Below are 14,425 nucleotides of genomic sequence, written 5' to 3'. Positions count from 1 at the left end.
AACATAGGAAAGAGGGTCTTTTGCAATCCAAATTCAAATTCGGTGGAGGAAATATTTTCTTTTGTTCTTTAAGAGTGATAGTAAAATCTCTTATTTACTTTTGAATATATAAACTAAGTAAACTGTGATCTAAAAAAGTCTATACAAATGGACTTACTCAGAGAATATGATTTGATTTCAGGGATGCATTTGGCCCTTTTTGCTAACAATCAGAACTTTTTTTGTCCTTAAATCTATTGCTGTAGGTAGATGCTTTATTTTTACCTCTAATGTGCTGCAGTATCTATGTGCATATTACCATAGCCCTGCCAGTGATTTTTCAAGAAGTTGATGTTATTTAGAAGCTGTAGGTTATATTTTCAATTTCTTTGGGAGAAAAAGAAAGCTTATAGAGATAAACTTATGCTGTTTCTTCTGCTATTTCTTCATAGTTTTATTAAAAACCTGAGCACAGATTATCTTGCCATCTTAGTGACATTATCACTAAATAAATCTCCACATACATCTACATCTATTTGCAGATGTCCAAAACCTGAAATAGCCCAAAATAAAAGAAATAGATGCAATATTTTGTTGTAGCAGAATACCATTTTTTGCCCTTCATGGTTTCTGAGCCTCTTCCTCTGCCTGAAAAGATGTCCTTAGATTAAAGTAAGAAAATAACAGAAGAGAAAACACAAGAAGTATCTACTCCTCAGACAGAATAATGATTCAGTTGAACAATTCTAAAGGTTTGTCATCAAGATTACCAGCCCACTAATTAAATTAAAATATTTTACGCTACATTTTGACAAATAAAATATATATTTCAAGTATATATATATATATAAAATGTACATGAAAATGAATTAGAATTATGTAGAGCTAGTTTAATAAATGGGTTGAAGTGACATGCAAAATTGCCATATTTTTAAAAATTGTAGTGCAAACTGTCAAAAATTTGCTAATGATTTTGAGATTTGGAGGTTGTTTTCTTAATACTAATATACTGTAATAACATTGCTATGACACTCAGCTAGCTGTCTACTACCCATTGATTTCAATAGGCTTCCACTTTCCTAAGCCACTAGAAAACCTTATTTCTCTTAAGATTTGTTTGAAGCAATCACACTAAAAAATTTAGCCCTAAATTGAGGCAGTAGGATGGCTGCTTCACATTTTCCTCTCTTTTCCTCCTATCATTCCTAATGTTTGGCCATAACTAGTCCTTTCTTAAAAGGTGCTGAATAGATCTAGGTGTATGGATGGCTCTCTGTACCCAGAATAAACAGCAAAAGTTGAGGGGGGTTGGTAATTTACAGGTATTAATATACTTAACATGATGTTTATGATTTTGTCCATATCATAGGCTAAAAATTTATTTAATATTCTCTGCATTTTTTATAAGATCAAATTTATTTTCTCTTCTTTTGTAGTTCCTTTTCTTTCAATTTTCTTTTCACTTTCAAATCCAGAGTCCCTGAGTACTTCCTTTCATTTCCTTTTGATAGGAATTGAATATTCATAATGATTTGCAGTAAACCTCATTGAATGTACTTTTCTTAATAGGTATTTTATGTCATTGTAATGTCTCTTGGGATATTTCTATTATCATAATCCTAATAATGTCTGAATACTTTTTGGATGAGGCTACGGAACACCTTTTCCTTTCTTGACACTTCTTCTGACCTTGATTCAGCTTAAATCCATCTCTTTGAGCATTTCAAGTGGTTGTGCTGCTCTTCACTAATCTCTTTCTTGTTCCTTTTGTAAGCTTCAATTCTGTGTACAGTTCTGCTTCCTTATCTCCAAAAAGATATAGTAGAATTGGAAAAGTTACAAAAAAGAACAACAGGATTGATCAGAGGTATGGCATGGCTTACTCTGAAGGATTTCATAGACTTGAACTTGTTTAAACTCAGAGAAGAGACAAGTGAAAAGAAGAAAATAGGCTAAATGCTTATATGTGTAATGAAAGTTATTGAGAAGATGACTAAGCAGTGGTTATTCACCTTTTCTGATAACTCAAGGGCACAAAGTTATCAGGCTGCAGGGTTTTTTTAAAAAATGTGCCTTTTTGTGCAACACAGCGCATTGCCAAGGGGTGTTCTGGATGCTAAAGCACAAATGGATTCAGAAGTGGATTAGGAAAATTCATGGGAGAAAGATCCATCAAGGACTGTGAGACACGAGGTCCCGATACTATCTCTGGTCCTGGACATTGGGACGTGTCGGAAGCAAGGAGGATATGCTGTAGGAGACGTTCGTCACCATTTGGTTTGTTTTTAAACTGCTTCTGCTGGCGCCAGAAATGAGCCACTCTGAGAGTCAGGAATCTGTGGTGGGGGGAATGCTATGAAGAATATGGAAGAGAGAAGAGATAGCAGAGAGCTCAGTGGAGGATGCAGTTGCTGCCTGGAAACTCAGTGATTCTGGTTCCCAGAAACCTGTTGTCAGGAGAAAGAGAGAAGGGGCTAGCCAGCTCCCAGGCACTCGGGCCAGTCAGAGGATCTTTATTGTCAAGTCCCAATAATCATGCACAGATTAGCCTTCTACGTACCATAATTCATAAACTGTCACCTGTATGGCTCTCACGGAGCAGCAGTTTTGATTAGAGATGCCACATTATGGAAATGGGTGCTGCTAAGTAAACATTGTCACAGCTATGATTTTCCTCATTCATCTCAAAAAAAAAAAAAAAAAAAGCATTCTAGGCTTTTTGTCTCAGGGGCCAGGAGAGAGGGATAAAAAGAAAAGAGAAGAAATGAGGGAAGTTGAAATAGTGATGTCTCAGTGATGGATGGCTGTCTTTTTCTTGAATCCTACTTTGTCATGACGTTCTGATATACTGACTTGCTGACAGGACACAGCACTGTGGAACTGTACATTATCACCAGTGCAAAGGCAGGCAGTCATTTCACAGGCACCACATTATTATTTCTCTTTAAGGTCTCTGTCCACTATCAAAATTTATGCTCACTTATGTGAACTGCTGACTGTTAGCAGGCCTCTTTACTTCAGCTCTTTTATAAAAGTTTCCATGTGCTGAGCTCCAGGATGAAGGTGGAAATAGTTGTGGTTGAGATTATATTTCCAGTAAAATAGACCTAACTCTAGGTGCCGATGAAGAATTGTCCTTCTCCACTATATTTCATTTAGACATGACCCAAAGGATTACTCATCCTTGAAACTTTTGCATGAAAAGTAAAGGAAGAGAATAAGTAAAAGCAACTACTGTGAGCTGTCTGCTATCTACTGACAGTTTTACAAAAGGGGGACTACCTATCTCTTTCAGAATATACACACAAGGCAGGCTAGGAAATGTGTGTCTTCCCTGAGAATGCATTTTGGACCATACTGCTGAGAATTATCCTTATTCACGGGCAGGTGCCTGTAGCTTATGAACTAGATTCTGACAAACTAGAGGGAACATTTTCTCCTTGTGGTCCCACAAAGTCTAGTAACCAATACATTAATTTCATAGCTGCTTTCCTGTTGTTTGTGCATGTGGATCAACAGGATGTATTTAAACTAGAATAACAGTTCACATTTAAAAATGTAACTGAACAAGACAGATATTAAGATGCACCTGGCCTTGGACAGCCAATAACACATTTCTAAGAGACACCTATTTTTCTAGTCTGAGTGTAGCTTGAATGTTAGTGTTAATCGGTTGTTTTAGTTTCAGTTTCTTAAATGGTTGCTCATCATTTACTGTTTTCATTTATTTACTTCATCTCTTGACTCTTATATTGCTTTATCAACTCCCAGGGTAAACCTGAGCTCTCAAAACGTTGCAGGCCAACATGTTTCAACATCCAGTATAATTTGTCACTTGAGTTCCACATAGTTCCACACACTAGTATTTCACATGTCAGTCACTCCGTATGTGCACCTGAACCCATTATGCTTGATTATAAATTGCTGGTTGATAGAAAATTGTATTCACAGGCATTTATTGAGCATAATTACTCAGCAGGAACCATCAACCTGAATCAATTACCCATGGTGTAAGCATATTTCCCCAAGGATTTTTGGAAAAGGTGGGAATAAATGTCATGAGTGTCAATGGTACAAGACATCTGTGCTACATGGGGCTACTTCCTCCAGAATTTTACTTTTCACAATCAGCTATAATAAAGCATAACTTTTAGTCCGTGCCTCAGTCATTTAATTTTAAATGGAATTAAAACAGAGTTATTTGAATGATTACATGGTAATCATCTACTACGCTATCAAAACACATACGTCACAGTATGTTAGGAAAACAGAATGGAGATTATGGTTGTTTCTGCTGAAGCAGTGTCAAGAGGAGATATTTGGAATCAAAGACACAGAGTTAAATGTTAGTTGGGCACAGAATAACTCCCACTCTAAAGGGCTTAGGCAAGATTTTCAAAGGTATCTGAAGTAAATGGGAGTTAGATGCCAAAGGATTTTTCAGGATTTTGGCCCCTATGGCCCTGCCTGTTGCTGGCAGACCTTGGGCCGGACTGTATGCTACAGGCATGTCTGCATGGACAAGGACCAACAAGTGCTTGCCTGTGTCCCTGTGGTCCTCTGTAACTTTATTACACAGCTCTTGGCAGAGTTTATCAGCCTGTGCTCCATACCAGGCTGATGGGACTATTCACTTTCTGCATGCCTGAGCAGTGTGGGTGTAAATTAGCTCTAATCCAGAAGCAAATTGGCTCTGCTAAACAGTGCGTGATGAGTTTGTACAGCTTGTAGAGAGGAAGGAACTTGACTCTGTGGTTCAGAGAGGATAGGTATCTGTCTTTTTTTCTAGAGCTGCAACAAGGTTAGGATTCATTTAACTTGATTTAAAAATTATTTATTTAGTCTAAACTCCTTTAGTAGTGGGGAGAGACTGATATCTCCCAAGGTTGGTCTGTGACTCATATAACTCAGGCTGGAACTAATTATTCTGTGTAAGTGCCTTTATCCTGCCTGTAAATCTTTTAGTTGTCTACAGTTAGGTGGCATAAAATTCATCCCAAATTTGTGGGCTCAGTTCATTTGCCTAAAAATAAGCACCTAGCTGCCAGTTCGAAAGGGCACAGGTCTTCTGTGGTCCAGTGCTGTGTCTGCTGCTCTTGGTGGGTGTCAGATTGTCTAGGATATCTCACATGGCACTGAACATGTATTTTTGGGCAAGTGCATTTGAGTTATACATATCTAGCCATCAGGGCAGGATGCCAAGAACAACAAGTTATAAGGGTGAACATTATCAAGGAAGAACTAAAGACTCGTGAAGTCCACTCTTGTTAGTGATTTGGTGTGTTACTTGGATACAGGTTCCCCAAAATACATACCTGTGATTACACAAACACACAATCGCATTACGCTTCCTTCAAAGCTGCTCTGTACATGTTGGTTCTCTACAAAAACTCTAGAGTGGGGGAAGGGAGAGATTACTTAAGGCATCTAACACTATAGACTCTCTGTTTTTCAAACTAGAGTTGCCCAGCTCGACACTGACATCACACAGAGATGAGTGTTGAGTCTGCTCCTGTCTGCCCCAAGATGCCTCTGGCTCAAAAGAAGATTGTGCCATCTTCATGTACTTGAACACACTTGGAAAATCCAAGCACTTTTCAGAAATTCCTGTTTTCATGAAAATGCTAGTGAGAGAACTCTGTATACAAGGTAAAGAAAAGACTAGCCCACAGGTAATTCTGCCATGGTTACTGCTCCTCAGTTAGGTGTAAAGTGTTTTTCTTTTTTAATAAAAAAGCACATTAGCTACACCCAACTGTCTCTCAAGATAGTTTTAATTAGCTCTATAATTACTTAGTTTAATTAATTAGATTTCCACAATTGGCATTCTTCTGGATTCTCTCTCATTTTTCAAATGTCTAGCTTTCCTTCTTCCATTTCCACTTCCTTTTTCTTTTTCCTTTTCTTTTCTTATTCTGCATTTTCCACCTTCATTGTTGTTTTATGTCTATTTTTACATCTTTCTTCTGTATTTCTTTTTTCCTTTCTCTGTGCTTTTCATGTCTACCTACATCTCCTCCAAATGGATAAAGGGCAGCATAAGGATTAAGCTGACACTATTAAATATTAAAAAGGCAGAGTATAGGCAAACTTCAGTTGTTAGCATGGTCCCTGGCAAATTTTTGGCCTGGCCAAAAAACATTCTCTGAAGCAATTCCCTTCATGTTTCACAGCATGAAGGTCTGGTTAGCACAGACCAAAAAGCATTCCTAATAGGCAGCTGGAATGCAACAGCACTGTTTTGGAGATTAGAGAGCTTAGCTGTATGGGTGGAAGCCACCCTGTGCCACTTAGCTTCCAGGAAACAATCCCTGCACGATTTTATCTTCTGGTATAAATGTAACCAATGCCTAAAATGCAGAAATTACTTTCATATGCAGACCTCTATTTGCTGCCTGTCACGAGAAACTTCCTGGGTGCTACTGGAGAACAGAGAGTAGATGAATAGTTTGACAGAGGTATAGGTTACCAGATAATTTAATATTACACAGGGTTATTGTATCAATCAGTTCTGATATATGTTGCTGTGAAATCAGAGCAGTTTTTTCAGCTCCTGAATTTCTAAGAATTTGGCCAGAGACTGAAGACCAGGCCCTGTCTCTGTTCATACATCCTAATCCTATGTCAGTTCCTCACCCTGCACTCTGGTTTCCGTGGGAAGCAAACCTGAGCATAAGGGCAGGAAGGGATCTGCATCTCACCCCGACAGGATGTCCTACATGGACACTCCAGAAGAGGCATGTATTACAGAAGGAACAGCATGTCATTTCAAGGATATGTTAGTTTCGCTCTTTTTTGTTAGCAGGTTTCCTTAAGATTTATATGGGGCAAAAGTTAGTGTTTTCCTCTTTATGGATGGAAATAAAAAACAAGCAAATTTGCTGAGCTAACTGATCTATTCATGGGCTCAATTTTAWTTATTTATTTATTTATTTATTTATTAAGAAAGCAGGTACAGGAATTTCCATTGCTTTCTGATATATTTGGTGGCTATTATGTTTTGGAGAGTAAAAAATACTCTCCACAAATATGCTTATTCAGTGAAAAATAACTTCATCAGGATGGTTTTCTCACTTCTCTCTTCTTCATTTTCCTCCTCTTTACTAAAAATGTAGTTAAATGAAAAGCTGGCAGATGAGAACTAGTAAGCAGAACAACAGAGGTATAAGAGAAAGAGTAACACTTTCTTACAACTGCAAAATAATGCCAGCTTCTTCAATTTTACAAAAATAGAAAACAGCAAGTGCCAATTTACAAGAAAACCCTTCAAAAATGCAGGCAGAAAATTATCAAGTGTCTATGTATCAAACTCAATTCTTATTTCCCACAGTGGCAGACAGATGACAAGCCAAGCTGTTTATTGTCCCAGAAATTGTGCTCAGTTATCAATATTTCTACAATCATTGCCTACAATTGGTGTTGAAATGATGGCACAAAACACACCACATGTACATATTTTAAAGGCATAGGCACAGCACAGCAACTAAAAACAAGTAGTGGGCAATAGCAATGAGGCACCAAAGTGAGACCTTGCCTGCCCTCAGCACCAAGATGTCTCACTCTAGCCTCAGTGGTGTATAGCTAACCACTATCTCAGCTGGTGATGCTGTGTTTCCCCAGCTCTGTGGGTATTCCTGAGAGAGATTGCTACAGCAGGGCTCACCATTCTTCAGGGAGTCCATCTTCACAGCGCATGCATCGTACCACCTTCTGTAAAAAATATTTTCGGTTTGGCTGGGATTTCTGCAACTCCAGAATATCCAGCACTTTTAATTGCATGGCATAACTTCCAAACTTCTATTTGCTATGACCAAAAAATATCTGTATCTGTCACTTTCTGGCTTCTTCCTACTCCTTTGCAATATTTAATTGCTAGACTATTTCTATTGAGAAGAAAAAAATTTCAGTGTAATATTTTGAAAGAATACTACCCTCTATACAATTCTGTCTGTCTGTCTGTCTGTCCAGAGAGTCTTTACCAATTGGTATTCTAACAGTACAATCTTTGGACTTGAAGATACTTCTGGTTGCTGTGAAATCCATCCTGTAACTTCTGTATCTGTGCTCCAGTAGATAAACCAGAATGATACATGCTTAGAGAAATAGTTGGAGTCGAAGTGCAACCTTCACTTCTTAGCACAGTCATTTCCTTGATAGATCAGGGTTTTTTTTTCTCCTGTTTCAGACATGTTTGTAATTAACCTTCCAACAAGGCCATCTGGACAAGACATCAGCATCACTTATGTGTAACTGCTAAATCATACAGCTGAGTTTTTTTTTTTCCTAACTATTTAGCAAGCTGTCCCCCAGGATTCATGAATTTAAAAAGCTAGTAGAAACACGCCTGGTCTGTTCTGACCTCAGACTTCCTCCCCTGTGAAGGATAACAGGGATAAATATTCCATAGATTTAGCTACTCCTAAGGGCTCCTTTCGAGGGATGCAAAAGTTTCCCTTGCTAGAACTTTTCTTCCTGCAATAAAACAACAGTTTCAAAAGCTTGACTTCTTATGCCCACCTTTTCCCCAAACCAAAAGCAAAAACATCTTTTATCACCTGCAAAGGTTTTGAAATATCAATAGGCCACGGTAACAGCTTCTCCCCCCCAAAATGCTAAATCAAATTCCACTGTCCAGTCACCATTTTATTTCCTCCACATTGGTTTTGCAACACTGGTAAACTCATCTGTAAATTTTCTGTAATAAAAAGAGCATTCTATAGGACTTGCTCCATATGTGAGTCTCGGAGGAGCTGCAGTTTTGCCTGGCTTGATTTCCCTTTTTGTCAGGAAAAAGTCCATCCTCAATGGTTGCTCACTGTCTGAAAAAAGTGCATACTTCTGAGGCTTCAGTTTCAAACCAGCAGCCTGGCAAGGCCCACTGGTGAGTACATCAGTTGATGAAGGCATTATCAGGCACTGACCTACTGCCTGGCCAGAACAAATAAGCAGAGAGTGACAGGCAGTGTAACATCCTCCATAAAACTCTCACACAGGTCAGGTACATTTTGTAAACCTGATGCCATTGCTCTATATTGCTACAGGCTTTTTTGGACCATACTAACAATTTTTCCTTGTTCTTTGAATCCACTTCTACTTACAAATATCTGCCTCAAGATCCAGTATTAGAGACCAATACTGCAGGAAATCTGCTATAATTTCTGGGTATCAAGGTAATAAGAATCTTTCAAAACTTTCCATAGTTCACACAGCCACATTCTCTTTACCAGACTGCTAATGAAGGCCAAGACATGACAGAAGGCTCAGTCACTCTTCTTGATACCCTCCCATAGTGGTTGGTACAGACTTTTTCTTCCTTGCCACTAAGATGGTTGCTCAACGGTCTGTGTCATGCACTATAAAAATTGTGCAGATTGATGGTGAAGAAAAGGATAACTCTGCTTATCTCTTTGTTGGGCCAGCAGAATCACTCTTAATTCTTAGCATAACTGTCCCTGAGACTACTTATCTATTCTATTTGTGCAGAACTGTCCTGGAGTAAATGTAATAGACATTGTTCAAACTCATTTTCAACCTATTTTCCCTGCAAGTTTTCTTCCATATGGGTGTCCACTAGAGCCACTTATTCACTTTTTTACATCCACAGTTGTCCATTTTACTACTTACCCTTTGTTAATAACATTCAGCAAAGGAACAGTGACCTGTTTTGAAACCACAATAGCTAGGTCACCATTGAGCCATTCTTCAGCCTTTATTCTCCCTAGGACTTTATCTAGAAAGTCATCAAAGCCTGCAGCTGCATCAGCTTAAAGGCAGGATAAGTCATTCACTGCAAGGCAATTTCTTACAAAGGTTTTGTTGGAGTAGTGCCATCTTTAGAACAGAATGGCCTGTACTGCATTTGTTTTGCCATGAACACAGAAACTGTGTCAAGCTACCCACGTTTTTAAAAAGCTGAGAACATCTGATGGAAACTTGCTCCAAAGTACCCAAGAATGGATGAACAAGAGCTAAATTTCATGTTTGCAGCTGTCCAACCTTCTGATTGAACAGACTGCTTGTTCACACACAGTTGAGTAGCAAGATTTGTTTAGGTCTTGACCTGAGCCCTCCTGCAGTTTCAAACTGGATTGAAATACAGACTAACTATCTTTTTCTTTTACTTCTAGCTCAAATTGCAGTGGTTTGAGTGGCAATGCATCCCTCAGTAATATTTCTGAGACCAATGAAATTGTTATGATTGGGTGTCTCCTGTGCCTTAGGCTTTTATCATATCAAATCATGACAGTCATGTTGAACCTACAGCTTCTCTTCCTTTTCTGTTGGACATATCCTACCAGACAACAGCCTAAAGACAAACTTCCAATATTTTTTTTCACCTGGTCAGAAAAACTGAGCAGGTGAATCCTATAGCTTCCAGCTCTTCCTTGGTGGTTCCCAGGTTTGGCAGTGGGTTTCATTAAATGTTTATGATTTGCACTCTGGCGTGACATACTTGTAACAGCCTTTTTCTTCAGCATTATATTTTCCATGCTAGTATTTAGCCAATCTGCTCTCTTTGCTTTTGTATTTTTATATATGCAATAATGCATATATGTATAATTACATATGTGGTATAATTACATTTTTCATGATTATATATGCCACCTTCTTTTTTAACCATTAGAGGTACCAGATGCTAATTGCCCATGTCATTCAGGCATGTGGGGCACAGAGCAGTGCTTACAGACACAAAGCTGTCAACTTCCATCTCTCTTGGGAGCAGCTGCCTCGTCATCCGATGGGCAACTGCAAGGAATGACTCACGTTTTCTGGCAAATTCCTCGCTCCTTGGACTGCTCATTGCCTCCTTTTCCTAATCCAGAGCTGCAAGTCCAAGTCTGCAACATGCTCTGTCACCAGTTTATCCTAAAAATTGCCTGTGGGTGTGGATTTGACAGGAACACAAAGTTTCATCAATCCAGACACAATTTCAGTTTTCTTTTTGTTTCTAGTTCTTAGTCATAGCTTTTCCAGATCAGATTTATGACTAGCCGCAAACCATGTGAGATTTCTGGATAAGTATTCTTTCCTATCACCTCCAACCCTCTACACTGTCTCCAGTTTTCAGCTGGGGAAGCTAATGCACATGAAAGGGCTGTAATTTTCTCTTGAATGGCAGAGGTGGAAAGAGAATCAGTATCTCCTGATTCTTAGTCCGGTTCTCTAACCACTAGGACACACTGTCAAGTAGGTGTTAGCATGCCCTTTAATAAAAAATAAAAGAACAGTAAGGTCTTTAGCATAATTTCAAATAGTGAATAAAGTGATTGATAAATTATTATATAGTTGAATAATGGTTAAATTTCAATTATGCCATCAGGTTAATAACCCCTAGCTTACTTTGATAGTTTGTAAATTATGGCTAGTGAATCCAGATACAGAAATAGATAATGTGTGAAAACGGAATACAATGAAGCACTGCTAAAACAATGTATTTCTTTGGCACTTCCAAACCTCCAGAATCTAATTATGTTTCAATAATAGCCCTGGCCAGTAGGGAAGAGATACAAATTTAACCCTGAATCCATTACCAGACTGCAAAATGTCAGTTGTTTAACTTTAATTGGCAGCACTGCAGAAATTCAGAAGAATGTTGCCTTCACATGAAAATGTAGAAGTCATTTATTGAAATTAAACAAAATGATCACATCAGAACAAGTTAGTATAATACAGTTAAATACCCAGGTATACCATGGGTACAATGGCTCTTACATTTACACTGTTTGATCCACCAAGGATAATGTATTTCAGCACTGAATGAGAAGGCCAAAGGTTATTTTCCCTCTGGAAATAAATCAGCAATAGAAATCATCTCTGTAGAGAATGAGAAATTCAAGACTGGTCAGTGGTATTTTTTGAACTCAGCATGAGCTTTGCTGGCGTCCTTTTCTCAGTCCTCCTGACAGGCTGCCTTTGTGCCAGTTTGAATGGTCTTGGAAGAGTTGAGATGGTCTGCAAAAAACCTCAGTGTTTTTCTGCTTGGTGCTGTTATTGAGAGACTTCTTATTTCCCCATTAGTGTTGGAAGTACAGTAGGTGCTTTCAGTTTCAGCATTTGATGGAACAAACAAATATTAAACAAATTCAGGGAGAAGGTACTTGAGTGTCTTAGATCAATGCAATGATTCCTCAGATCTCCACACAGCCAAAATTCATCTCACCTCACTATTTAGCATGTAAGGGCATATCAGTTTCCAAGCACTGTAGCTTCTTCTCTTGATGTCTACAAATATCTCTAAGGGGCCAGTAGATCAGACCCTAATGTTGTTCTGGAATGTGTCTGGTTCAGACATTCCTCTGGTAGATTCCTGGATCTCCCCTGAAGCCCTACACCCCTACCAAAAAAAAAAAAAAGCCATCACTTTTGCTACTTTCCTTTCCTTGGTACCAAGAGAGTTTTAACAAGAAGTTACACACTCCATTCTGTTGTTCAGAAACTACATATTTCAATTTTCTTAGAGTCCTTGGGTGAAAATCCTCTGTCCTGGTGATTTGTCAACATTCATTTGAAAGATCTGTTCTAAAGCTGTTCTACTGACAGTTTGACTTGAGATGATGGACGAATTTCTCATAAAGAAAGGAATGTCCCTAAGTGCCTCTGTCATGAGCATTGGTGTAGATAATTCATTGACTTCTCAGCTAGGGACTCATATTTCTCGTGCTCTCCTCTAACGTCTCAGTCATCCATCAGCCTGTAGGCTTACCTGTAGGCTTCCTATTTCTAGTGCACTTGAAAAAAATTACTATTATTAGGCTTAATACTTTTAGCAATTTGTTCCTCTAAAATCTTTTTTTTTTTCTTTTGGTCTACCTTATAGTTTTTTTATTTAACTTACCAGTTTTTGTGGTCTTTTAAACATAACCTGTTTGCACAGGGTCTTCACTATTTTTACTTTAAATATTCTCCTTTATTCCTCCATTTAACTATGATGGAATTTTCATGTCCTTTCAAATTTTCTTCTGAGTCTTCAGTATGGCATCTTCATAGTCTTTACACCAGCTGCAAGTATTTTAGCCTTTTAACTGACCTTTTAAATTTCCTTTTTGCATGCTTTTTCATTATTAAGTAATTTATATGTATTAAATGTTACCTGAGAAGGTTTTCTGGAGCATATCATATATACCAGTTATAATCACTGTTATGAAGTGCTTCTTCCATAGTTACATCTGAAACCAACTCCTTGGTGCCTTTTTTGGGAATGCATCAACAGCTGTTTCTCATTTTATGAAGGCAGCCAGTCAGAGAAAAATTGCTCCAAAAAAAACAGCTGTTAATGTTTTCTAAAAATTTGGTCTCTACCTCATAACTTTCACATCAGTTTAGCCACTCTGCATGAAAATACTTACATTGTGTCTTTGTGTTTGGAGGAAACAAAAGTAAAACAACAAATAATAATATCACCAAAGCTGATACCAGGGTTGAACAGAAATGCTGAGAAATTTGATGATAAAATGATTGCTGGGTATTGCACATGCTGCTATGGTTGTTGTTATTTTATAGAAAACAGAATCTAAAGAAGATGGTTTTGCAAAGTCCCTAAACAGCGTAGGATTTTTTTTTTCTCTTTCTCTTACCTGAAACCACTTAGGAGGCTTTGACAACATCTAAAAGCAATAACAAGAGGAATATTCTACTCACACTTTCACCTCATTTTTTTTTCTCACACTGTTGAAGGTTACTAATACTTTTGTACAATAGCAGAGGGGAACAGCTGCTTATCTCCTGTTGTGTGGCTGATCAACCTAGAGCAAGAAATTTTGTTGAGTTAAAGTCCGAACAGAGGTGCAAGAGCACAAAAAAAGCACTCTACTCTGCTGGTTATTTATGATAAGCTTTGGTGGCAGCAGGTTTTAACCAAAACCCAAATGCACATATTTAGAAGGAGGAATTCATCAGTATTTAGAAGGAGAAATAGAGGGCATCAAGTAGTGCAGGGATCTACTTATATACAGGTGCATTTGGCTACCCATAAGACAATGGCAACAGCTATTATACAGTCATTTGCTCATGATAACTATAACTCTATCAATGTTATTAACCTTTGGTAGATTAAGAAGACAGCAGGATCAAAGTGGACAGACTTCTAGCATGGACAGTAGAGCATCCCTTCAGAGCCATGGAAAACTTCAAGATGGACGTAACAACAATTTATTGGGACACGGCTGCACAAGAGGCTGCAGCAGCTAGTGAGATACGGCTCCATCACACACACTCACCTGGGAGGGCGAGGAAAGTTCCTCTCCGTGCATGCCTTGATCTTTGTCCCCTCGGACCCCAGGAAGTCTAACTCCTTCAAAAAGCAGGATCCCTAGCTGACCGCAAACCCACAGAGCACACCAATTGAGCATTTCTACATACAACCCTGCTCTTCTTTTGACTGTGCCACTGGAAACATGACCATCAGTGACGAAGTACAATTTTATATGTAAGTTTGACTTTTCTCTCA

At 38.3% G+C, this 14,425-nt stretch overlaps 1 protein-coding gene across 1 annotated transcript in view; it reads left to right on the top strand.

The window, feature by feature from the left end:
* Positions 1-14,166, top strand: part of LOC112960503 (serine/threonine-protein kinase 32B-like) — a 30,027-nt gene extending 15,861 nt beyond the window's left edge. Inside the window, exon 7 of the mRNA XM_026054823.1 lies at positions 14,028-14,166. Coding sequence (XP_025910608.1) covers positions 14,028-14,166 — 139 coding nt within the window. The remainder of the gene's footprint in view (positions 1-14,027) is intronic.
* The last annotated feature ends 259 nt before the right edge of the window (positions 14,167-14,425 follow it).

Source organism: Apteryx rowi, unplaced genomic scaffold (genome assembly GCF_003343035.1).
Source record: "Apteryx rowi isolate R43461 unplaced genomic scaffold, aptRow1 scaffold_97, whole genome shotgun sequence".
In the NCBI taxonomy this organism is placed as follows: Eukaryota; Metazoa; Chordata; class Aves; order Apterygiformes; family Apterygidae; genus Apteryx; species Apteryx rowi.
The sequence above is the reverse complement of the archived record's forward strand: the minus strand, read 5'-3'. Positions and strand labels throughout refer to the sequence as shown.